Raw genomic sequence first — 23,337 nt, 5'->3', positions numbered from 1 at the left:
TCCTTGCTGAGTAAGAGTGGGCTTGACCCATATGATTTCTTCTTTTCTTTGCCTTACCTCTCTTGAAGCTAACTTTTTGGTTTCATCTTCAGCACCTTCAAGTTCTTCATTTACAATCAGCTCTCTTATCAGTTTCTGAGATAGTTCTTCTTGAATTCTCTTTTTCTTCAGCTCTTCTTGAATGACTATCTCAGTGGGAGTGAGTTCAGCAGATGTTTCAGAAGAAGACTTGGGAAGAGCTCCGGACATGAGCTTATCTTTTTGTGCAGTTGCTGAGATGGGAACCTTAGGTGGTTTGCCTTGAGTTACTGCTGCTGCTTTTCCCTTTTCAGCATACTTCTTTACAAGGGCAGCATGAAACTCATCTGTTGGTTTGAAAGCTGACACATTTATTGGCCTCGCTGTCGCAACTTCAGCGGGCTTTGCACTCCCTTCTTCAGCATGCTCCCCCTCAACACTTGGTGCTTGTTCACGATCTTCGGCAGTGAGGGGGACATTTTCAGCATTTGGGGTCTCCTCGTTAATTGCAGTCTTCTCCCCCTTGGAAGTAGCTGGAGTACTTGCTACTTCCACTTTATTCTTGAGGAGACCCATCATTTATTTCATCATCTGTTTAAGGTCAGAGACCTCTTTTTCAAGTTTGCGCTGGCTGCTGATAGATTCCTCTATCCTGAGTTTATCAGCAGCCGATGAGGAGAAATTTAAGGAAGAGTTGAGAGAGGCAATTTCAGTGGTGAGAGTTGACAGAAAATTTTGTTGATTGCGAGAGAAGGAGTTGATGGAGTTTTGAAGATGATTGAGTTGAGCTGTAAAGAGAATGTTCGATTGGGAGAGTTGTTGAAGAGAAGAGAGAAGGGCAGTGTTTTCGGTTGCTGTCGCTGACTTAGCAATTTGTTCTTTAAGTTTATTCAGCGAGGCAGAGATAGAGGAGTTTGAGACACTGACCCGATTCATACCTGCATTGAGAAGGGTTTGATTCTGCTTGAAGAGCCTCTCATTTGATGCAGTATGCTGCTGCTGAGCCTTAATCATTCGAATAATTACATCTTTCTGCTCAGCCAGCCCGTCATTAAGATTATCACTGCTATGCACCAAGTATTGAAAATTTGTATGCGCTTCTAAATGTACTTGGGCAACCTGATCAACCAACCACGCATACAAGTACCCATGCCTATTCCCTTGACTTTGGCACACCTAAATTCTTCTCAGCAGCTCTTGCAATTGATACGTTTCAACATAGTCAAGTCCAGGCAAGTCCACTGCAGTGTATTTTCTTTCATCGTCAAGCTCTGGCATCCTTAGAGATCTTAGAGAGACTAGGTACTTGGAGCAAGGAGTGCCAAAGAAATCTGGATGATGCATAGGAGGTACTTCCATTATAACTTCATCATCCAGTTCTTCAACTTCAACATACACTCTTGGTCTAATACGTTGATTCTTGCACAGCTCCTTCCTTCTTTGCAATTCTTCATTATTAAGCACAGTTTCAAACTCTCCAAAGTGCCCCATAGATTCAAAACTTTCTGTGGGCCTTGGGGAGTAGGAAGGAGGAAGAGGCATATTAGCAAGCATCTCGGGCATCTCTTCATTACTTTGATGCTCCCCAATCATTATGAAGCCCATATCACCTTCAACATCTCACCCACAACAACTTCTTCTTCACTCTCTTCGGCGGCAGCGAGTGTAACTTCAGCATGAGAATCTTGTGGATCAAACTCGCTGCCGTATTCATCTTCCATATCGAAGTCTGCAAAAATGTTAGTCTCGGTCCCTGCACAAACAGTTTCCGAGACATTGATAGTGGTTGGGGAAAGGGAACCTGGTGCCTCAACCTCAGTGTGTTGTTCCACCAAGGTATCATCGGCCGTAGAGGGTGTTGACTCTAGCATCACCTGTGACCTGGCTGCTGTCAACGACTCAGAGGGTATTTGAAGAGAAGAGGGAATATTTACTTGGGGTGGATTTGGACTTAGACCTCTAGTGGGCTGGGGTAACCCAATATCTTCACCAACCTCTCCTACAGAAATTTGAGGTGGCTGCTTGCTGCTCCCGTTTAACTCGTCAGCAGCCTGTTGGGAGGCTGCTGATGGGGTGGCTTGGGTACTATCGTCCTTAGGCGTAGAGGACTTCCTAACCTTTGGTTTGCCCTTTGAGTCACTCCGCTTTCGTTTTGGGACGACAACGGAGGGTGAAGATTGTAGATTTATAGTTGGGGACGCTGCCTTAGGAATTGTTTTGGTCTTTTTAGAGGCTTTGGAGGTCGCTGGGGGGTTTATCAGCGAACCAGCCTCAGAAGGCATTCCGGTGTCCGCAGCGACCGTATCAGCCACTTCATCAGTAAGAAGTGCTACCTACCAGTCGCTGCTTTTGGGGTATAAAGAAGAGTTTAAGGAGAAGAGTACCTCTTTTATATGTGGAGTGAGGCGAGCAACCAAGTGTTCAGCTGGTTGCTTATAGATGTTGCTGCCAACCCTTGCAACTTGAATTGTGACAGCATTTGGTAGATCATACTCACCACCCAGCGCCTTTTTGAAGATGAGGGAGAAAATTCTCATAAAGGGCACTATGTGAGATCTGTTGTTCAGCGAGACCTTGTTCTTCATATCATTTAAGATCAACAAGGCAAAATCCACAAACCTTCCTTCTGCCAAGGCATGAATAATGGGCATCGAAGTAGAGGACGCCTGATTATATGACCCGGAGTTTCCACCCATGCACTGGATCACATGGGTGAATAGAACCCTCCATATCCCTGGGAGATTTTGTTTGAGAGGATTGCTAGGGATGGACGGAGGGTTCCTCAAATTGTGATTGTACCCTATCGAAGGCAACCATGCCTTCCACTCATCATCTCCAGCAGCTTCCACAAACACATTTTCTTCATCTTTTTGTGGGAAGCGTAGAGTATGGCGTAATGATGCTGGAGTGATAGAAATGGTTTTTGTTCCTTCTCGAATGGTACCCACTATAGACTGGGTGGACTCATCATAGTTACATGTCCACCAGAATTCACGGAGAAGATGAACATATATCTTCTCCGGATCTGCCATTATACAGTGACTGGCAGGGGAAGCATGAATGAAATCGAGGATTGGCTTATATCCTTTTGTACCTTTCAGTACGTCAGACGAGCCGAGATGGTTGTTAGGTTTAACAACCATCTCAGAAGCATTGAAAGAGATCTTTGAGGATTTAATAACATTGGCAGATGGAGAGAAAGAAGAAGAATTCAGATAAGATTTTTGAGTGGCGGCGGAAGCAGATGGAGTTTGAGAAGATGAAGCCATTTTAAAGTTTAGACAGAAAGAACAATGTAAAGATTCAGAGAACTAAGAAAGCAGAGATGATGATTTTGAGAAGATTAAGAGTTTTTTAGAGATTTTGAAGAGAATGAATAGTTGAAAGAAAGCATGAAAAAGGAAGAATGGGTATGAAGTAGTATATATAGGGTATGGTGAAGGAAGGTGATTGGTCAGAAACGAAAAGACAAAAGAGAGTTTTTCTCTCTCCTCATTTTCAACATCTACAGTTGCTTAACAACTGTAACCCTATATATATTTATATATATAAAACATTTTGTGAGTAACGTTTTGAAAAGATAAAAAGGTATTTTTCAAAATACTCGAGTATGCGCCGTATTTTTCAAAAAAGGTATTTTTCAGTGAGCATATGACATACAAATGGTCGCTGAGATACAATTTTTGGCAAATTGTCAGCCATCAACGGATTTTAGGAGTCTTTACCAATAACCGTTTGCTATTGGACTAGATGGAAACTTTTGGCTTTCCATTGCCTTTATTTTGCTTTTTCCCAAAGCAACAGGGATCAACGGATTTTATAAGTCTTTACCAATAACCGTTTGCTATTGGACTAGATGGAAACTTTTGGCTTTCCATTGCCTTTATTTTGCTTTTTCCCAATGCAACAGGGATCAACGGATTTTATAAGTCTTTACCAATAACCGTTTGCTATTGGACTAGATGGAAACTTTTGGCTTTCCATTGCCTTTATTTTGCTTTTTCCCAAAGCAACAGGGATCAACGGATTTTATAAGTCTTTACCAATAACCGTTTGCTATTGGACTAGATGGAAACTTTTGGCTTTCCATTGCCTTTATTTTGCTTTTTCCGCAAGTAAGACAAACTTAAACTTGCTGACTCCAATTAACCTTACACAAGACATGTAAGTTAGATAGATGAGTCACCATTCAACATTCCCAGCCTATTGACAAGATCTTTAAATCTCTTCTCATCTAGGGGTTTTGTGAAGATGTCAACGAGTTGATCATCAGTGGGGATGAAATAAATTTCAACATCTCCTTTCATGACATGGTCACGTATGAAATGATACCTAATGTCTATGTGTTTCGTTTTGGAATGTTGAACAGGATTATGCGTGATAGCAATCGCACTTGTGTTGTCACACATAATGGGAATCTTAGTGTAATCTAAGTCATAGTCAGCGAGTTGGTGTTTCATCCAAAGGACTTGTGCACAGCAACTTGCTGCCGACACATATTCAGCTTCAGCAGTGGAGATGGACACTGTATGCTGTTTCTTACTAGACCAACTAGTTAATCTCCCCCCCAACAGTTGACATCCTCCACTGGTACTCTTACGATCTAACATGCAACCAGCATAGTAAGAGTCAGAGTAAGCAACAAGATCAAAATTTGATTCCCTAGGATACCAAAGACCTAAGGTCATTGTACCCTTTAGATATTTAAAGATGCGTTTGACAGCAAGAAGATGAGACTCTCTGGGAGATGCTTGGTATCTTGCACACAAGCAAGTAGCAAACATGATATCAGGGCGACTCGCTGTAAGATACATTAGCGAGCCAATCATCCCACGATAGTGAGTGAGGTTCACATGCTTGCCATCAGAATCAGCATGGAGATTATTGGGAGGAGACATGGGAGTTGGTTTTGGAGAAATGTCAGACATATCAAACTTGGCCAACATGTCTCGGATATACTTTTCCTGGTTGATAAAGATACCATCACTGAGCTGACGTATTTGCAACCCAAGAAAGAAGGTTAACTCTCCCATCATACTCATTTCAAAGTGAGATGACATAAGAGAGCTGAACTTTTTACAGAGTTTAGTGCTTGAGGATCCAAAGATAATGTCATCAACATAAATTTGGACATATAGTATATGAGCACCTTTTCGAAAGATGAAAAGAGTGCTATCAATGGATCCTCGCTGAAAGTTGTTAGAGAGTAGAAATTCAGAGAGAGTGTCGTACCAAGCCCTAGGGGCTTGCTTAAGACCGTATAAGGCCTTGTAAAGACGATAGACATGATGTGGCTTGGCTGGATCCTCAAAACCAAGTGGCTGCTCGACATAGACTTCTTCATCGAGTTTTCCATTTAGGAAGGCACTCTTAACGTCCATTTGATAAACCTTGAAGTCTCGATAAGCAGCATGTGCCAAAAATAAGCGTATAGCTTCTAATCTGGCCACTGGAGCAAAGGTTTCATCAAAGTCGACTCCTTCTTCTTGAAGATAACCTTGTGCAACCAGCCTAGCCTTGTTGCGTACAACAACACCGTCTTCGTCCATTTTGTTTCGATAGACCCATTTGGTACCAATGGGTTCCTTACCATGTGGTAAAGGAACTAAAAACCAGACGTGCTGTCGTTTAAATTGAGTGAGTTCTTCCTGCATGACAGCAACCCATGAGGGATCAGCCATGGCTTCACCAATATTTTTGGGAGTGATCATTGATAAGAAGTTAACATATAGACATGTGTTTCTAGTCGTTGATCGAGTCACAATGCCCTGCTGAGGATCACCAATAATTTGGTGAGCAGGATGACTGGCTCTCCACTTAAGTGAAGGAACACTTGAAGAGCCAAGATGAGTATCAACAGAAGATGGGGAGAAGTGAACAGAAGGAAGAGGATTATATGAAGAAAGGTCAATAGTGACAGTGGGTTTAGTATCAGGATGATCAGTTGAGTTATTTGACTGAGTTGAGTTATCATTGATGTTGGAGTTGTCAGCAAACTCCATATCCTCAGTATTAGCTGAAGCATCATGAAACTCTTCATCAGCAGAGTCATCAACTTGCATATCATCAGCCAGTGATCTAGGTTTGGCTGATGCTGCATGGATTGACCTTACGATAGGCTCAACTGGCTCAATCGTATAGATATGAGCAACAACTTGCTCTAGCTCAGTGTCTGCTGAACTATCCTCAGTGAGTTGCTGATTAAGAGGAGGCAAGCAAGAAGCATCGATATATGAGTCAGCATCCTCCATAGGAGGGTTAATGAACTCATTGAAGATCTCTTCAGTAGAAGATGGTTGGATATCTCTAAGAGCAGAAGAGCTTTCATCAAAAGTGACATGAATTGATTCATCCACTTTTTGAAGACAAGTATTGAATACTCTAAAAGCTTTGCTGATAGATGAGTATCCAACAAAGTAACCATCATCAGCTTTAGGATCAAATTTCCTTAAATGATCCTTATTATTAAGAATAAAGACAGGACATCCAAATACATGAAAGTATTTGATTTGAGGTTTCTTTCCTCTTAAAACCTCATAAGCAGTTTTGTCATGTCTTTTGACAATAAGACATCTATTTTGGGTGTGACAAGCAGTGTTGACTGCTTCAGCCCAAAACCTACTGGGAAGAGAGGACTCACTGAGCATAGTGCGTGCTGCCTCTATAAGAGTTCTATTTCTCCTTTCAGCAACACCATTTTGCTCAGGAGTTCTAGTGGAAGAGAAGTTTTGTGAGATCCCTTGATCAGCACAAAAGTTTCAAGAGTGTGGTTTCTAAACTCAGTGCCATGATCACTTCTAAGTTCTTTGACCCTTATGCTGTTGAGATTTTCCATTTTCTTAATGAATTTAATGATTTCATCAGCAGCATCACTCTTGGAATTAAGGAAGATTGTCCAAGTATATCGTGAATATTCATCCACAATAACTAAAGTGTATCTGCTACCCTTTAGACTTTGGACATTTACTGGACCAAAAAGGTCCATGTGAAGAAGGTGAAAACAACTCTTAACAGAGTTGGCTTGTTTAGTCTTGAAAGTAGCTCTATGGCATTTGCCTTTTTCACAAGCACTACAGAGTCTATCTTTTTCGAAAGAGAGAGGAGGAAGGCCACGAACAAGATTCTTTTTGGCCAGTGAGTTTATGGTTTTGAAATTCACATGCGACATACGCTTGTGCCATAACCAATTCAGTTCGGCAACTGACTTTGCAAAGAAACAAGTCTCACTATCAGTTTTGATAGGAGTGAAGTCAACGAGATATACATCTCGTTTTCTTGGAGCAACCAATAAGACTTCCTTGTTTATATTTACAACAGTCCCTTGATGTTTATCAAGAATGACTTTGTAGTCAGCGTCACAAAGTTGACTTATGCTTATGAGATTGTGTTTTAATCCATTCACATAGGCAACTTTGGAGAATTTGATTAACCCATTTGAGAGGAGACCATAACCTTCAGTTTGTCCGGTAGAATTGTCACCAAACACTACAGTAGGGCCAGCAGCCTCTACATGGTTATCCAGCAAGGTCTTTGAGCCAGTCATGTGTTTTGAACATCCACTGTCCAAATACCACACACATTTTCCCAGTGAACCCTGCAAGGATAAAACAGAAGGTTTTAATTTTGTCCATTTCCAGACTCACTGACAGGAATGTCAGTAGAAGTAATGATGGGTGCATCAAAGGTAGAGGAAGACTCAGCGGAGAAAGTTTCCTCAAGGGAGAAGTGGTTTCCTAAGTCAGGAAGCACATGAATTCTGTCATTCTCATCAGTGGTCATCATGTTATTCTCATTTTCATGAAGCACCACTGAGTTGCTGACAACGTTGGGAGCACTGAACTCAACCAGCATTGCAGGTCATCCCCACAAATTGGAGATGACATTCTGAGAATGAGGAATCTCAATGCGTTGAGACGCAATGTAGTCAGCAAGATTAGATTGATGAATCCCCATAGACCCAGTGTCAATGAAGAGAGATTCATTTGATGGATTTTCACTAATCATGGAAGATGAGGCAGTGTTGGTTAGAGAGGCACAGGCTGAAGTGTGAGCATCTGATTGCAATACAACTTTAGGTTCATCTCTTGAGTTACAGCACTCAGTAGCAATGTGTCCTCTCATGCCACAAATATAGCATTTCCTGTTAGAGGAATTGCTTTGTTGATTGCAAAGAAGGAATTCTTTAAGTTGAGAAGACAAGTCATTGACTTGTTGAGCAAGTTCAACAATTTTTGGGTCAGAAGAGGTTGAAGCCTTAGCTTTTGCCTTGGACTTAGGTTTTGTTTTTTGCTTGCGAGAATTCTTAGAGAGAGGAGGGGGACCCAAGAGAGATTTTCCAGTGGGGTCATCTAGACGAGGAGTGGAAGAGGAGGCCACTGGTGAGCCTCTTAACACACTCCAAGCTTGTTTAAGATCAGTTTGAGATGAGGAAGTCCTAGATTGAAGAACCCTATTGGGAGTGGTGGATCTAGAAGATCGATTTGGAGTGGAAGACCTCCCTTGCCTATGAGGGAGATATTCCACAGGAGGAATAGATGATTGTGACTGCTGGGAAGAAAACTGTCTTTTATTTGGAGTGGAGGATTTCACTTGCTGATGTGGCAAGTGTCCCCTTTGTGGAGTTACACTCCTTGATTGATGCTGGGAGGCATTTCCTCGCTGAGGAGTAATACTCCTTAGTCGCTGTTGAGAAGTGTTTTCTCGCTGAGGAGTTGTACTCCTCCTTTGTTGCTGAGAAATGTTTCCTTGCTGAGGAGTGGTTGGTCTGTTGATCGATTGAGGCACATTAATTCTTAGAGGAGTTGGGTGTCTCAGAATAGATCGAGGTGGAGAAGGATAAGAGGCCCGCTGATGGACAGCCGGTTTGGCTTGAGATGAGCCCTCATTATGAAACCTAATATCTCCGAACCTTACACGCCTCTCCATGAGACGTTCATGCTGAGATATATCAGAACTTAGGATTTTAGAAGGAAAAGAATTTGATGAGATAGACTGAGGTTGCTGCTTAGTATGATCAGCTCGCTGAGGCGTGCTATAGTCATAAGGAGCAGCAACGTTACTTCTTTTGAAAGTCTCAGACTTATTCAAGGTAAGGGGCTGAGGAGCGATGGACTTGTAACCATCACTTGAAATATCTCCATGAAATGTTTCATTTGGAGAATATTGAATTTTGCCTTCGTGTGGCATCATGCCAACTATAGGCAAATGGGAAAATATGTTATTTGAGGATGAGGATGAGCTAACTACTTTAGCTTCAGAAGAATTTGAAGGGTCGCTGGAGAGAGATGTGGAGGATCCAGCATCCATTTCAGTGTGCTAATCATTTCCTTTAACGAAATACCACTTTTTTATTTCCTCAGGAGAAGTAATACCAGAAGGAGGAATTGAGATTTCCGGTCTCATATCATCTTTAAACATGTCAGCGATGCAGGCAGCAGATTCAAAATCTCCACCTATCACAGCCTGAACTTGTGCAGGGACTTGTTCATTTAGACATTGATGATGAAATTTAGAAGCTTTTGACCAAGAGGTCACAATCTTTTTGAGGTTGAGAACTTCAAGCTTGAGTTTCTCATTTTCATGCTGAAGTTTTTGAGTCAGCAACTCATGTGACTGAAGTTCAACATGAACATTCTTCAGTCTGTTGAGTTTATTAGATTTTTCACTCAATTCAGAACTTACTGAAAGGAGTTTTGAGTGCGCTTCAGCATGCAGAGTTTCTACGAACTGAAGATCACATGACAAGGACTCAAGAATTTTGGTTTTGTCCTCATCAGCAGTTGAAAGAAGAGTATGTACCTTTTTGATAGTGACGTTGACCCACTGACTTGTTGAGACTTGGTCTTTTGTCAGCGCATCACTATCAGCTAGAGCCATGAGACACATGGCGTCAACATACTCTTCATCATCAGAGTCATCTAAATCAGCCCAATCATGCTCTTTAGCAACCAGACCTTTGCCTGGTGTTTTGGCTTCTTCAGTTTCAGCCATTTTGGCTTTGAGCTGATAATACTTGTTCCTGTATTCATCAGCAGTTTTAGATGAGTTAGATTTTGGAGCAGCAGGAGTTGGGATAGAAACCCTGCACTCCTTTTGGTAGTGGCCTTTTCTACCATATTTCCAGCATTCCTCCTGTGATTTATCCACAGGAGGCTTATATGGAGCAACCGACTTACGGTTGTTCCATTTCCTGGAGTACTTCTTTCCAGCGATTAAGGCAAATTCTACAAAATCACTGAACATTTCCTGTTTCTCTTCAGCATCAAGCTCTTCAACAAGAGCTTGAAAGGATGCTGGAAGAGAAGAGGTGCTGGCACTATCATTGGGGTAGATAGGCTCAGAAGAGATGAGAGCAAGAGGGTCAGATAAGGGGTGTGCAGAAGTGCTGGTAGCAGGAGAGGAACCAGCATGTCTCCTAGATTCAGCAGAGGCTCTAATGTTTTGAGCCAAGGCCTTCTCTTTAAATTGAAGAGTGCCAAACAACTCCTCAAGATCCAGTTCTTGAATCTTTTTGGTGGTACGGAGGATTTGTCTTAGATTCTGCCATTTTAGAGGAAGAGAATCGATGAACTTATGGCACCTCAAAATTGTCATGGGTAATGCCGACGTTTGTCATGTCATTGAGCAACCCTTTAAATCGGGTATATGTGCTCTCGAGACTTTCATCAGGAAGAGAAAAGAAATTTTCGTAAGCACGTTTGAGGTCAATTTTCTTGGTTTTAATCAAGTCAGTTGACCCTTCATAAGTGCTTACTAGTCTTTCCCAGACTTCTTTTGAAGTGGGGAATTTAATGACAAGTTTCATCACCTCAGTGGGAAGGGTGGTGATGATCATGTTTTTCAATCTAGAGTCAAGATTGACGAGCTTTCGCGCTTCTTCAGTCCACTGGACTTCAGGCTTGACTATATCTGTTACAATTTCAGGAGCATCAGGTGTTGCACCTAGTGTTCTTTGAACATATGTAGGAATGTAAGGACCTTCATTTAGAATGGTCATAAGATATGGCTCTACACCCACTATGTGTAGTAACATTCGTTTCTTCCATGAACCAAAGTCCTTTGGCTCAAATTCTAGAGGAATAGAAACGTAACCAAAGTCACGTGTGTTAACAAGAATGGGTACAGATGACATCTTTTAGAACAGAAAAGATAAAAAATTTTGATTTAAATGTTAAGAAAAGAAAGAAAATAATGTAAACACAAGAGGCAAACAGATCTTGTTCCAATAATTTAGGAACGGTGGCTCTGATACCACTTGATGGTCCTAGAATGCACTGCTTGTGTTTTAATTAACTAACTTGTAAAGTAAATACGAAAGAACAAGACTAGAGATGAGAAGTAAAGAACTTTGTTTAGTTATATGTATATCAAACTAAACGAGGAAAACATGGATGGTTGTTTGACAACAACAATAAACAATAAACAGAAAATGTATGTTAAGTTTTTGAACACACAAAAACTTAACAAATTTTACTTAGAGAGAATAAAGTAAAACAGTGGAACACACCAACTGGTGTGGTGGCTAGGTCAAGTGATTCCTTTTATAGGCAGATAAGGAATCACATGACTACCCTAGTAGATGTTGACACATGAAGGTTGTCAACTATCTATTGGTGGATCATTCAGATCTGCAGAAGCCTCTTTTCTTCATCTTGTTTGTTTCCAAAAACGGTATGAAAGAGAAACTTCACTGCACTGAATTAGTACAAGGTCACATGTCTTTGTCTTGATCTTTCAACACGTGTCCTTGGGACCATTCTTCTAATCTTCAAATTCCCGCTCATATTTGACTAACAAATACTGGACGGTGAGTCATTGAACATATCCTTTAGACTTTGAAGATCGATTATGCTTGCAGATGTATGAGCTCGCTGACAGCTCGCTGAATGAGCCACTCGCTGAGTCCCTCAGCGAATCCCTGATCCAACAAATAATACGAAGTACGACAGTATGTAATTGATATTTGTAAAGTAACTTACGTTTGATACAAGTCAGAAAATGTCAGCTAATATAACTTTTTTTTTAGAGCCTGCTCACGACCTAACACAATATCTAATAAGAGAAGACCCCCTAATAGTCCATCCAAAGTCCTGATAACATTTATAGAAAAAGTTTGTCTTTTAAGACTGGAACTTGGGTCTCTCCAAATCTAATCCCTCATAGAAGACTTCCGGTACTAATGGGCTATTAACCCTGTAACTAAGATATGCTATATCTTAGTTACCGGGTTAATATAAAAAGTGGAGGTGGCTGACACTGTTCAAGGTCTATGCGGGATCGATGTTATTGTAACATCCATGAATTTTGACCCGTTGACTTTAAGTGTCACGTTATGAATTATAGTAGTAATGACTAATTGTATACTTAATGAGCCGGTTGACGGTGTGCTAGATGTAATGTCGTGGTTTTGAACTAATTAGTTATGTTGGCGGGTCAACCCATGGATCAAAGTCTTGACCCATGACCCACCTTAGTCAACCCAACCTCCACCCACCTTATCCTTTCCTTCCCTTATTCTTCTTATCTCTCTTTTCTTTACTCCCAAGAACACACTCTCCTTTCACTCTCTCTCTAATTTGATTCATAGTTCATGGAAATTCAAGCTTAGTTAATGCAAGAATAATAAATCTTATCACCATTTTAACTTCATATCAAAAAAAACTTGGGTTCCAAAGTGTAAGAAATGACCTCATTTGAGTCAAAATTCGGGTTTGAGGATTTGTGAAGCTTTTGGTAAGTAAATTCTACTCTATGACCTTCACTTCATGTTAGTAAATGTATCTCTAGTTGTGCCAAAACATTTTCGGGTCACAAATCGGGCCAAAAGTCGAATTAGGGTTTGTCTAGGGTTAGTAATGGGTTAAACCGAATTTGAACTTGAGTTTGGTGTTTTAAAGAAAGATTTTGAAGTGGGTTTGGGTTATTCATGTATAAACATGCTTAATTATGCTTCATATTGAGTTTTGATGCATCACAAATCGATTTTGGGTGTCAAAAATGAGTTATGGGTTAGTTTTGGTGTGTTTAGGTCGAAATGGGTTGCTGGTGCTGAACTAGGTGAGCTGCTGCGCAGCTAGTTAAGCTGCCCCGCAGCTTCACAATTCTGTTTTTCAGCTGCTGCGCAGCTAGTTAAGCTGCCCCGCAGCTTCACGAGTCTGTTTTTCAGCTGCGGCGCAGCGATAAGTTGCGGCGCAGTTGGGGGCTTCAATCACTTAACTTTTTCCTAGCTTTAGTTCTAACATCCTAGGATCGTCCCGACCTTTCCGGAATGTACTCTTATGACCTTATTGGTGCCCTACACATGACAAACGAGTCGTTTAAAGTTGGGTGACCTCTTTGGAACCTAATTCAAGACATTAACATAAACTAAATAAACATATAATTTATGTTTGAGAATGAGGCGACCTTGGGGCGACTTCATTTGGGTTACAAACTATTACATGACCTCCCTAACGACCATGTTGGGTCCCGAAAGTCTTTCAAAGCCATAAACCAAAGCTAAAACCTAGTTAGAGAATCGTCTTTGGTGAATAATGCATGTCTTGTATACATTACTAGGTTGTGGACGCGTGGAGCACTATAATCACTTATAATCTCATCTTAATTCGATATTAGCCTCTTTTGCCAATCAAGGTGAGTTCGTATCTCCATACTCTATTGAGATTCGGGCTGAAAAGTGAACATTGTGTGTTTATTTGTTTGAATTAGTTGTTTGTTGATTGAACGATGATTGATGGATGAATTATTGAAATGTTTTGTGCATGTTGGTATTGAGAAAGGTTATATTTAGGTTAGATGTACATACATGGAAGTCGACTTTGCTTTCAAAAAGTTTGAGATGTGGAGGGTTAGCCAATGGTACACCCTGTATACAAACATCGAGGACTCTTTGAAAGCAAGCCCTCTCAAGTGCATGTATGTATAGTTTAATCATATTGTTGGTTATTGGATGTTGGATTGATGGATTGTTGGGCTTGCATTGTGTTAGTTGCTTTGAGATGATTTGGTTGTCTGTTGAGACAAATGTGTTTATCCAGGTATAGACGTATACACTGGTGTTGGTCATCCGGGTTGATAGATGTATATTCGCCGACGTTTTTGAGATGCCATAATGGTCATGGTAAAGACCTGTGAGTATCGTTGCATAGATGGCATGATGGCCATACATATTATATGTATTTTGGGTTGGCATGCATATCATTCACATCATGGCATTGACATTGCATTGATTGTTCTTATATGTTTGTTATATAGTGATGCATTGGTTGGATGACGTGTAAGACTACTCGTATGTGATGATTATTCTTGTTTTTATGTATGTAGTTATGGTCGGTGGTTCATCTTGGGCCACCACTACGAACTCACCAACCTCGTGTTGACTTGTAGAACACTTTTCAGGTAATCAGGTGGTTCAAGGATGTGATGCATGATCTGGTGTAGCTTTTGGATTCGGGCATGGACTTTATGGATCAAGGATTCATTCGCCCACTTTTGGATTAATGCTTAGGATCGATAGCCATCTCTAGAATTCTCTTTTGTAAACTTTGATGGTCATTTGCTCCTTGTGCATTGTTTGAATATTTGACTTAATGTGGATTCACCGAATTCATTAACGTCATTTAGTTGCCTACGATAATCCCTCCTTGTGCTATATGATTTCCGTAATATTTCGAGCCCTAGCTCGGGGTGTTACAGTTATATCATAGCATATGGTGGTGATTTGTACACAATCAGATTTTGAAAATATCCAACTAAATATATTTTATGGTATTGTACCGTATTACATTGCAAAACATATTTTGTGGTGAACATCAAAAAAAAATAATAGTGTACACATAGCTACCCGGCCCATATCAGAATCGAGATTTATGTTTTGGAAGTTTAGATGGTTCCAAAAACGTGTTTAAATAAATTTCCCTTTTCATAAATTAATTTGCTTTCAAAGAAACGTCCCAAAGACGTCGAAAGTTTGGAATGACTACCAAGACGACTTTTGATATTTTATCAACATTCCTTCATCCATGGTTATTTTCCACCCCAATTAATAAATCCATGTCCCGTTCAATGAACGGATGATATCAAAATATATTAATCAAATATCACAACTTAATGAATATACGAAAACTAAAGATAAATATATGAAAATTAACTCCATATATATATTGATTCCAATTTACTTTTTTTTCCTCAACTTAAGTTAAATAAAAAATTTGCATTTTGTTATATCTAGACTTTTTACAAACACAAATAACATTTTTTGACTAACCGATTTCTAGTCAAGCTCAACAAAAAGAGAAACAAAAGGTTCAACAAAAAGTGTACATTATATAACTTGAAAAATACATAACAATTCATCAACAAATACCATCTCAAACATTTTGATTTTCTTCGGGTTTTTCCACTCCGAAACAGTCAATACATGCACAACACGGAGTCATATATAATGGTTAACATGTGTTGGTTTAAGATCTTCAAAATTAACTAATGTGGTCTTATTTTTTGTTGTTGAAGAAGAATTGAAGCCGTAATGAAATTATAATGGACAACAAACTAAATTAAAAGAGATAATAGTAACAGTAATATAAGAATTCAATTTTAAATAATAATAATGAGTAAATATGAAGAAAGTGTATAAATAAATAAAAAAAATTTTTTGGTAGTCGATAGTATTTTTTTTTTGCTGTAGTTTTTTTTTGTTGGAAATATGTGAAAGTTTTTTTCTAGGTGGTATATATATTAAAATAAAAATAATAATAGTAACAACAAAAGGCTAATGCAATACGAAGTATTTTAAGAATGAAACAAAATCTAGAGCGCAATTGTATTTTTTTATAAAATTTTTTTATTAAAAGTCGACCATTTATTAAATGAATATTAAAAAAAGAGGATTAATAAGGAGAAAGTATTAGGCTAAAGAAGGGAGATTAAGGGTGTCAAGTATACCTCATATCAACTAGTCTTTAGGCCCGTTTGTTATACAGGTAGTCTCAAAATATATAAATCAAAGTTTTTAAAAGAATTTGAAGACTAACTCCGTATAAAAGAACGAAATATATAAAGACTAACTCCATATCAATATCGATTTCAGCTAATCCCTTTTTTCTAACTTCATTTTTTAATGCAAAATTTGGTTTTTTTTTATTATTAATTTGTAATAATTAATTCAATATAAAATTGCCCGTTTGAATAAAGAAAAAATGAAAGATATCAGATGATGAAAGAGGTGGAAAAAAAGTTGGATCTTTCGATCTTTTGAAGTTGTAACCAAATATAAATTTTTACCTCTTTCTATTAGATTATATATTTATATGTGTGTCTAGAAAAAGAAAAGAAGCCCCAAAACAAACATGCAACATGTTTAGAAAACAACCAAAAAACAAATATGCAGATATAGTAGATACTTTTAAAAAATTCAGAAAATACATACCAAATTACCAATTCATGAAGACCATCTCGAATGTTTTGATTTTCTTCGGGTTGTTCCAATTCGAAACAATCCATACATGCACAAAATGGAGTCGTAGATGATGGTTAACATGTGTTGGGTTAAGATATTCAAGATAAACTAACATGGTCTTATTTTTTGTATTTGAATAAAAAGTCATAATAAAGCTATAATGGACAACAAACTAAATTAAAAGAGATGAAGAATAATAATACTCGTAATAACATTAGAATTCAATGTCAAATAATAATGATTAAACACAAAATATATGAACAAAAAACCTTTTTATTTGTTGAGTACGTAAGTTGAATTTTCTTTTGTTGAGAATTCGGTGAGGTAGTGAAATCTTTTTTTTTTTTTTGAGAATTCCTTAAAATTTTATCCTAGAACTAAATTAAAAGAGATGAATAATAATAATAACATAAGAATTTAATGTCAAATAATAATGATTAAACATTAATAAAATATATAGATAAAACCTTTTATGTTTGTTGAGTAAGTCAAACTTTTTTTTTTATTAAGAATTTGTGAGGTAGTCGAACCTTTTTTTTGTTGTTGAGAATTTGTGTGAGTTTATTTATTAGGTTGTATATATATATATATAGTGAAAAGTTATTTTGAGATTTTTTTTTTACGAAAACCTTTGAGAACTTTTCACATATACTTTACATGAAATCCAAATCTCCACATGTGTAATTTTATTTTTGATCACATGGGCTTGATTTGAAAAGTTCTCAAAGGTTCTCGCAAAAAAAAAGGTTCTCAAAATAATTTTACCCTTATATATATATATATATGGAAAAGTGAATATGAGGTTGTTACCCATCTAAGCTTAGATGGGGAACCCCTCACATTCAAATTTTTTAATATTTGTTTGTATTTTAAATAAAACCATGGGCCTCTATGATTTTTATGATTAAAAAAATAAAGTGTGAGGTGTTCCCCATCTAAGCTTAGATGGGGGACAACCCATACTCACTTCCCCCATATATATATAGAGGGAAATCAAATAAGAACAGTTTTAAAATAAGAACACGGTGAGAACACTTAAAAACTACATTTTGATGCATTAAAAAACTATAAAACTAACATAGTGTATAACTAATTATCATTATTTAAGTGTTAAACAACACATTAGCCTGTCAAAATCAACAAAATCATGTTTTTTGTTTTGTGCATCCATCTTGGATGCATATTCTTCAAAATGATGCATCTAACAAAAAATGTGATTTTTTTGATTTTGGCGGATCAATGTGTTGTTAAACACTTAAATAATGATAATTAGTTATGCACTATGTTAGTTTTATAGACTTTCAATGCATCAAAATGATGTTTTTAAGTGTTGTCACCGTTGTTATTTTAAAAGTGTTTTCTCCAGAGTGTTACCATATATATAATCTTTTAAGTTTTAAGCATAAAAGGATTTGGTTTTTATTTTTTAATAGAATATAGGTTGACCTAGAAAAAAAATGTAGAAAAATAGAGGCCATTAGGATGGAAAATTAGACTAAGAAGGTGGATTAATTAAGGGTATCTAGTATACCATAACCTGCTCTTTTAATTATATTATATTAGATTATAAATTCCTTTAGCAAACTTAATATCTTAATTTTAATTTTTTTGCCAAGGTATTTAAAAAAATATCTTAATTTTAATTTTAATCTAATCTTATCGTAATTTTAATCATAATCTTAATCTTATCATAATCATAAGATTAATATATACTACTAAAAAAGAATTAATCTAACCTTATTAGGTAGGCACCCTAGTAATAATATCATCAAGTTCTATCAATTAAAAGATAACCAGACTCTACCAATGTTTTAAAAACTGGTATTTTAGTTCTAGTGTAAATTTTTTTTCCGGTATTACAAAAAATTCCGGCCAGTGTTCTATTTTAATTTTTTTATAAAAGTTTACGAAACTTGTTACAATTTAACAAAAATGGTCAAAATACAATTATAATTCACTAAAAAATAATACCAAATAAGTATTTTATAACAAAATATAACTAAGTTTTGAAAGTTCACAAATAATAAAAAATAACATTAAAGTATCATAAAAATAAATTTTTTTTCAAAATACCGGAATAGTAATACTGTAAAATACCGGGAATACTGGAATCCCGACCAATATTGAATAGTGAAAATACTCAAAAAATACCGGAGTAACCTCCAATATTAGTAATATCGATAATACCGAACTGTATATACCGATATTTAAAACATTGGATCCTACGTTAATATAATTCATGAATGACCAAATTCTGCTACAATAATCCATAAGCTAAGCAGGTTATAACACCAATTCAAAAGGTACACACGTTGAATACAAACCAAAAAAGAAAAGAAAAGAACCGCATTAATCGGTTCGATCACGGTCTGAATCCTGTCCGATTCATCCGGTTTGAGCCGGGTCTGCCCCGTCTAGTTACCAAGTTGAAAAAAGGCATAGTTAAAAACCGACCTACCTAAAAAATTTATCCAATTAATCAGTGTCATAGCATTGGTTTAGTCAAGTCACTCGTAAATTAAAAGACACGTAGTCACGTTAGCCTAGCTAGCATAGAAAAGCATGGTCAAGGTCAACCATCAATGTCCAGTAGCAGCTAAGTCTTTACAAGGCTGCTCATATAACATGCATGCATCCATGCCATATTGGCCGCTCCAAATTGTGCATGGTAACATAATTCAGCCTTCCACATCCAATCACAAATTATTCAACCAGCCTAATTAACCATGTACTCGTATTTACAAATACTAGTTTCGTTAATAGTACTTGTGACATGTTTGGGCAAATCATGTGCTAAAAAGATGTCAGATTGTGAAACTTTATGTGGAAATGTGACTATACCATTTCCTTTTGGTTCAGGTAGTGAGCATTGCTACCTCAATCCGTATTTTCAAGTAACTTGTGACCGACAACGCGTACATGATCAAGTTCAGCATATACTTTTCTATGGAACTATCACTACCAATATACATATTACAGATATTTCGTTAAGTACTGGCGAGATGGAGATTAATAAGTTAATATCATATGATTGCTACAATGCCTCTGGTCAATCTAAAGGATTCAATGGACGTTTGACGTTGAATAATTTCAGAATCTCAACCAAGAACAGGCTCGTTGCCATTGGGTGTGACACATATGCGTATATGGAAGGAACAAGAGGGAACGAGTCCATTGGTAGTGGATGCATAACTACATGTGATAGTACGAACACAATCACAAATGGATCTTGCTCTGGAGTTGGGTGCTGCGAAATAACAATCCCCGAAGGAATGAGTTATTTTGAAGTGTCACTAAGTAGCTACGATCATCACAAAGATATATTGGGCTTCGACCCTTGCAGCTATGCTTTTGTCATTCGGGAAGACAAGTTCAACTTTTCTTCCAACTTACTGCGTGATTTGGAAACCGTAGAAAGAATGCCGATGTTACTTGACTGGGCAATTGGAAACTTGACTTGTGACAAGGCAAATGAAGAAAACAGTACTAATTTCTTATGCAAGGGAAAAAGCACATGTGATAAAAATTATCGCGGTCCTGGATATCGCTGCCAATGCCTTGAAGGGTATGAAGGCAACCCTTATGTCACAGATGGTTGCACGAGTAAGGACCAATTAATCAGCACTTTTATTTGGTTTATGTACTCAACTTATTTTACATACTTTCGAACCCTTTCTGCACCATATTTAATTTCACCCTTAACAAATGTTTTCTATTCTACAGATATCAACGAGTGTGATCGCGGGATCCATGATTGCGTACATGACTGCATTGATACTGAAGGAAGCTTTAACTGTTCTTGTGGTAAAGGTGAAGGTGGAACAGGTTGCACTAAAGATCAGCTGTCAACCACTTGACCCTCGTTATAGAGATTGCCCTGTGTAAGTAGAGTCGATTGGTTTCCTAAACTAATAATAAATATATGTGATACTAGTTGAATCATCATGATATAACGAGTTTAGAGAAAAGTTAAATTATGTACATCTTAAATTAGGGACCATTAGGGACAAATTTCAATAATTCATTCTCCGACCACCAACACGACCACCATCTCCGACCACCACCATGATCCTCTAGCGACGGAGACCACCGCCACCACGACTTACACATGTGTAAGTTACAACTTAGGTACACATGTGTAAGTTACGCGGTCCATAATTTAAGATGTCCCTAAATTAATTAACTCACTCCTGATGATTTCATTGTTAAATATTGTCATTACAGGTACCTTGGTCGCTGTCATACTTTCGTTTGTGCTTATCAGCTGGGTGTATTTTAGATTCAAGAACCATAAGGATATGATGCTTAGAGAAAAATTCTTTAGGCAAAATGGTGGAATTATGTTGCAGCAACGTATTCGTAAGGAAGGGAATTCTCATGGCCAGGTGGAGGTAATCTTCACCATGGAGGAGCTTAAGAGGGCAACGGATAACTATGATGAAAGCAAGATTATCGGCAAGGGTGGTTATGGTACAGTTTATAAAGGAGTTTTGTCTGATAACAGAATAGTTGCCATAAAGAAGTCCAAATTAGCAGATCAAACCCGAAGCCAAATAGATGAATTTATCAATGAAGTTGTTATCCTTTCCCAAATCAATCATAGGAATGTGGTTAAGCTGATAGGATGTTGTTTGGAAACTGAAGTCCCTTTATTGGTTTACGAGTTCATTCCAAATGGTACTCTGTCTGATCACATCCATAAAGAAAGCAAGTCAATGGCTCTTACTTGGGACATCCGGCTGAGAATAGCAACAGGGACTGCTGGAGCGCTTTCGTATTTACACTGTGCAGCGTCTGTCCCAATCATCCATCGAGATATCAAGCCCACTAATATACTATTGGATGACAATTATGTAGCAAAAGTGGCTGATTTTGGAGCATCTAAACTAATTCCCGTGGATCAGATTGAGTTGGAAACACTGGTCAGGGGAACACTGGGTTACTTAGATCCTGAGTACTTGCAGACGAATCAACTGATTGAAAAGAGTGATGTTTATAGTTTCGGGGTGGTACTAGTGGAACTTTTAACTGGAAGGAAAGCTCTTAGCTTTAATAAGCCAGAAGAAGAAAGGAGCGTAGCCAAGTATTTTCTATCTTCTTTAGAAGATGGGAGGCTCTTTCAGGTTCTAGATGAACACTTGCAGCTAAAAGAACTTCCCAACGAAATAATGCAAGTATCAAGACTTGCAGAAAGATGCTTACGCGTTAAAGGGATTGAAAGGCCTACGATGAAGGAAGTCACAATGGAACTGGAAGGAATAATGGCATCAATGATACAAAAGCATCCATGGTTGCAGAGTAGTGCAAAAGAAGAGGAAGGTGAGCATTTGCTTAAGCAATCAGCTGGCAACTACATATTCACAGATGGGGCCAGCGGAAGCTCAGGTACTTTTGATAGCATATGCAGGGAAATCTCCTTATCCATTCCTAGTGGCAGGTGAGGGTAGAGATCGAGTTGTATCTTCTATATATATTACAAGGCAAAGAATTAATTCCAGTGTGCTCTCCTGATCACAAGCTTTTATTATAGTTTCGAATGATAAAACTAAAAACTTCATATTACCATATCGATTCACAAGAATTCCTGAACATGACTAGCGTTGTAATATGCTCTCAACAATCACGCTTGCTACTACATATTGATTCGATTTTTTTGAACTCGGCTGGTAATTAATTAGTTTGTATTGTTTTGATAATAAAATTTTAGCGGTAATTGCATTAGGTTTGAGTTTCTTATATATATGCTCGAAATTAGCAACTATTCATCTGTTCTTGATAATAGGTGCGTAAGAAGTGCTTGATGAAATGTCAAGCTGAGATATCATGTGTTTTTAATGTTATTTTATAATCGACCCATATTATAGATGCGTGTTTTTGGAGATGTATTTGTGTGTTTCGTACTATTTGGGGTTGATAGTTTGAGATTGAGTTTATTGTAGGGAGGTCATTATGGAAGAAATTGGCCAACTAATATTGGTAATTAATGAGCAGAGTTTTACATGTCATCAGCTATCTATGTAAGCTCTGAAGGTTAATTTGCTATGTTTTGGGCTTTTCTGCTTATTTACTTTGGCTTGTTACGGCTAAATTTCAATAAAAGCTGCCATAAGATAAGAGTTTATGGTAACTGTTCAAATGGGGGTATAGATAGAGAAGGTTTGCAAAGAGGCGCGGACTAACTTATACGGAGTATCATTGAGAGCGGACTAACTTATACGGAGTATCATTGAGAGCAACTACAACAACATGTAAGGATTAACCGATTGAGCCCATGTCATTTGTTGTTATGGTGTTGTATGTTTTTGTTTTTGTTTTCTTTTTTTAACGTCTAAAAACTGGCCAAGACATGTTGGCTTTCTTATCACCGTTTAGAAATACAAAAATAAGAAGATACAATATAATGGAAAACATTACCATAAGTTTCTTATCTTCTCAAGTATGTCTAAAGTATCTCTACTGCCACCTTTACATTAAGTACATTTATATTAACTTATATCATTCGTTGTTACCACCGTCATAGTGTGGGGGTACTGTGCTAGTAATGTATATTATCTGTATTCTATACTATTATATAAAGATTTTACACCTTTGTTGAAAAGTTAGAAAAAGAAGAATTGTGAAATGATCATCCTACCATTAATTTACACTGTCAATCTTTTAATTTTATAAAATATATAGCTATCTATATCTATATTACTATATAAAGATTTTATACCCTTGTTGAAAAGTCAAAAGAAAAAAAACAAAATTGCGAAATAACCATCCTATCCTTAACGAATTTAATTACACCACCAGTCTCTTATTTTCTAAAATAAATCCATTATCCTTTTTAGAATTATCTTTACATCAATTACCACCATCAT

General features: G+C 37.6%; 1 protein-coding gene across 1 annotated transcript; it reads left to right on the top strand.

Moving 5' to 3' along the window:
* The first annotated feature begins 19,181 nt into the window (after nt 1-19,181).
* LOC122585201 (putative wall-associated receptor kinase-like 16) lies at nt 19,182-22,411 on the top strand. Its single transcript, XM_043757311.1, has 3 exons — nt 19,182-20,077; nt 20,198-20,316; nt 20,674-22,411. Exons 1-3 carry the CDS (start codon nt 19,201-19,203, stop codon nt 21,913-21,915), a joined length of 2,238 nt encoding a protein of 745 aa, XP_043613246.1. The 5' UTR covers nt 19,182-19,200; the 3' UTR covers nt 21,916-22,411.
* The last annotated feature ends 926 nt before the right edge of the window (nt 22,412-23,337 follow it).

This window comes from Erigeron canadensis, chromosome 1 (assembly GCF_010389155.1).
Source record: "Erigeron canadensis isolate Cc75 chromosome 1, C_canadensis_v1, whole genome shotgun sequence".
Taxonomy (NCBI): Eukaryota; Viridiplantae; Streptophyta; class Magnoliopsida; order Asterales; family Asteraceae; genus Erigeron; species Erigeron canadensis.
This window is presented reverse-complemented; position numbering and strand designations above follow the sequence as displayed.

Bases quoted from the DNA above. Each gene is read 5' to 3' on its own strand.
- LOC122585201 (XM_043757311.1), top strand. From the start codon at position 19,201: ATGTACTCGTATTTACAAATACTAGTTTCGTTAATAGTACTTGTGACA. The intron at 20,078-20,197 runs GTAAGGACCAAT...TCTATTCTACAG, and splicing joins TGTCACAGATGGTTGCACGA to ATATCAACGAGTGTGATCGC. The intron at 20,317-20,673 runs CTGTCAACCACT...CTCCTGATGATT, and splicing joins CAGGTTGCACTAAAGATCAG to TCATTGTTAAATATTGTCAT.